This window comes from Octodon degus, unplaced genomic scaffold (assembly GCF_000260255.1).
Source record: "Octodon degus isolate 3935 unplaced genomic scaffold, OctDeg1.0 scaffold00072, whole genome shotgun sequence".
In the NCBI taxonomy this organism is placed as follows: domain Eukaryota; kingdom Metazoa; phylum Chordata; class Mammalia; order Rodentia; family Octodontidae; genus Octodon; species Octodon degus.
This window is the reverse complement of record NW_004524648.1, coordinates 5,537,004-5,540,483: the sequence shown is the minus strand read 5'-3', so window position 1 is coordinate 5,540,483 and position 3,480 is coordinate 5,537,004. Positions and strand designations below refer to the sequence as shown.

The 3,480-nt window shown below is 52.6% G+C and overlaps 1 protein-coding gene across 1 annotated transcript in view; it reads right to left on the bottom strand.

Moving 5' to 3' along the window:
• Positions 1 to 2,914, bottom strand: part of Slc46a1 (solute carrier family 46 member 1) — a 10,575-nt gene extending 7,661 nt beyond the window's left edge. The window contains exons 1-2 of the mRNA XM_004635419.3: positions 2,481 to 2,914; positions 1,210 to 2,062 (exon numbers count right to left, since the gene is read on the bottom strand). Coding sequence (XP_004635476.1) covers positions 1,210 to 2,062; positions 2,481 to 2,708 — 1,081 coding nt within the window. The 5' untranslated portion in view covers positions 2,709 to 2,914. The remainder of the gene's footprint in view (positions 1 to 1,209; positions 2,063 to 2,480) is intronic.
• Between the last annotated feature and the right edge of the window lie 566 nt (positions 2,915 to 3,480).

The window sequence follows — 3,480 nt, the reverse complement described above, 5'->3', positions numbered from 1 at the left end:
GGAACCAGGGATTGAATTTAGGCCCTTGTGCTTGCCAGGCAAGTGCTTGTTCTACTGAGCTATCTCCCTGGCCCCCCCAGTGGTATCAGAAAGGAAAGCACTATTTTTTTTAAAAACCTTCCACTTTGGGCTGAGGTCTGATTTTGTGTAATTAACTTTTTTTTTTTTTTTTTTTTCTCAAACTGGGGATGGAACTCAGGACCTTGTACTTGCAAGACTGGCACTTATGGGGGCTTGCCCATTAGCTCAGTTGTTGTTTTGTTTTGTTTTTTTTGTGCTTTTTTTTTTTTTTTTTTTTCAGAACCGAGGATTGAACTCAGGCTCATGTGCTTGCCAGGCAGGTACTTAAGCAACTGAGATATATCTGAAGCTCCCCAAATCTGTGTTTATTTAATGGCTGACTTTTGTACACAATAGATTTGAGGGTTTTATTAAAGTAAATCTTTTTTTTTTTTTTTTTTTTTTTTGGTACAGGAGATTGAACTCAAGACCTTGCACTTGCCAGGCAGGCTCATATGCCACTGAGCTATCTCCTAGCCCCTAAAGTAAGACTTTCCCTTTAAAGATGTTAATGTCTAGGGCTGGGGAAAGAGCTCAACAGTATAAGTATCTGCCTGGCAAGCACAAGGTCCTGAGTGCAATCCCTAGTAGCTAAAAAAAAACCAAAAAAAGATGTTAACTTCTTTATTTCCTGGCCAGCCTCCCCTCTCACCCAAAGAAGAGGAGAGAGGGAAGAAGAGGAGGAGGTAGCAGAGGGAAAATAAACAGGAATTTCAGATCTGTGGTCTGAGAAGACAGACTTTTTAAAAAATCAAGGAAGTTGACCAAGATTTGAGGTAGGTCCTATAATTCTTATCATGGTATTAATGGCACGGACTTTGTTTAAGAACACTGTGGATCGGCTACAAGAGGCCAAGGGGTAAAGCAATTAGTGTATGAGCCATACTTTTGTCTTTTGCTCTATATTACTAATGATACTTATGGTTGATAAATGCATTAAGTACTTTAACTTGTGAAGCCCTGTACTTTCCATATATTAAAGGTGGCATTTTCCTGGCATTTCCTATTTGTCTGTCCTCCAGCGCAGCCTGGGGTATAACGAGGCTTCCAAAGATGCAGGCTGGAACCACATTGCAGGGCAGTAAGTCATTGGCCCTTAGTTTCCAACCGGCGTCCCTAGCACTAGCTGCCCCCGAGCCCACACTTTACCTGTGAACATGAGGGGTGTGATAGTAGCAAACGCAAAGACAACCATCCCCAGGATGTTGAAGGCCAGGCCAATCTCAGCCACCCAGGTGTCAGCCAGGCAATACTGCAGAAGCCGCAGGCACAGCAGGCTGGTGAGGTAGGGGAGGTGCTGGGCTGCAGAACCATAGCCGACCAGCTTGGAGTCCCAGCAGAGGGGCGTGCTCAGCTCATAGAGGGTCAGGATGTCCTGGGCCCCAAAGTGCACTGTGATCACGAGGAAGATGGCCAGTGAGTACAGGGCTATATGCTTCCTGGACTTCTCGGGGGCTGGATTCACATAGAGCTTGACGATGGATCGGTGGTGGTGGAGTGTGAAGAGCCGCGTGGACCTTGGCTCCTTCACAGTCTCCCCAAAGCACCATGCTGCGTAGAGACTCATGACTATCAACAAGGCCAAAGCCAGCCAGAAGGGGTTGGCATAACCCTGGGCCCGGAGCCAGTGGCCTCCCAGGAGGCTTGCCAGCATGCCGGCCACTCCAATACAGGCTTCTAGAAGGGCCATTCGGATGGTGCGGTTGTGGGTGGAGCTAACATCTGCCACGGAGGCAAAGCTAGCAGCTAGGAGGCCATTGAAGTCGCCAAGGAGGCCACAAAGGATGCGGCCCAGCACGAAGAAGCCAACGTGGAGCTGCAGCTGCACCACAAATATAGACACCACGGCCTGGAGCAGCAAGCCAAGCGACGTGAGCACCAGTACAGGGCGGCGGCCCACGCGGTCACTCCAGGCTCCCAGCAGGGTGGACGAGAAAAGATCCACCAGGAAGCCAGCCACGTTCATGTAGAGGGTCCAGTGGGAGGTGAGGGTCTCCACTTCCTGCGGGGACATGATTACCAGGGTGCAGCTCCTCAGTCTGGGTGCTATCTCTGCTGCAAACGGTACTGTCCTGGGAGCTGCATGGTTAGGACTTTCTTTGAAGCCCTAAATCTCAAGGATGCTCTCAATAAACGGACACTGGCAAGGGTGATGGGAAATGGACCTGGCCCTTTCCCCCAACCTTTTTCACTTCTTTTGTTAACTTTTATTAACCCGCGATGCCTGGCTTTCTCTAGGGCCACAGACCACCGCTTTCCTACAATCCGGCTGAGGTCCGGCCCCACCCGTGACGCAACTGGTTGGTCGCTTCTTAGCAGTTCCCTAACTTTTTGTAGGCCCCGCCCCTTGACGCCCCTCCCCCGCGCGCCAGCCCAGGGCCCGCCCCCTGCCGCGCGCGCTTAATGGCCAGGCGGGGTACCTGCTGGATGGGGTTCGCGGTATGGTTGCCACAGTCCCCCCGATCGCGTGTGCCATTGTATCCCAGGTCGGCGCTGAAGCGGTGCCACAAGTACTGCGTGGTGAGCGGGCCCTGCAGGACGAGGGCAAAGTTGGCGAGGAAGACGAGCGGCTCCACAGGGCCGCGGAACAGCACGGGCGCCTTGGGGAGGGCGCGGGCCTCGGTCGGGGGGCTCGCACGCCCCTCCATGAGCAGGCGCGGCCGGAGCGTGCCCGGCTGCTGTCGACCCGCGGCTGGAGGCCCGGGCCTGCGCTATCTGCGCCTGCGCCCCGAGGCCGGCCTCACTTTTTAAAGTCGGGCGGGGCGGGGCGTGGGGCCTCGGTCCCCCAGACTCACCCTGCCTGATCTTGGCTGGGTGTGACTCGGCTAGGAACCCTGTAAACCCTGCCTGACCCGCAAAATAACCTCACTTGTACCCTGCGCAAAGATCCCGCCCTGCAGCCCTCTGTGCTGGGATCAGAAGCACGCAATACAGCATTGCTGTTGCTCAGAAGCACGCAAAACAGCAACAGCAATGGCACAGGTTATCAATAATTAACATTTATTGAGCACCTACTGTTAAGGCAGGTGGACATCAGCGGTGCTGAGGGACATAGGGGTCCAAAATACTGTGCTTTGCCAGTTATAGTTACCTGAAAAATATACCTTGTTGGGTAATGCATTTATAATAAATATAATAAATCTCAGACCCAAAATGACCGCATGGTGCCCAATGACGTGTGTGTGTGTGTGTGTGTGTGTGTGTGTGTGTGTGTGTGTGGTACCGGGGATTGAACTCAGAACCCTGCGCTTGCTAGCTAGGCAGGCGCTTATTCTACTGAGCTATCTCGCCGGCACCAATTATGTTTTAAGGTTATGGACTGCGCACATTCACTGTGTACCTGGCCACCTGGTTATTTCCGAAGCAAGGCATACAGCACTGGGACGGGTGTGAGTGCCGTGCCCGAGGGCCCAGTGGTAT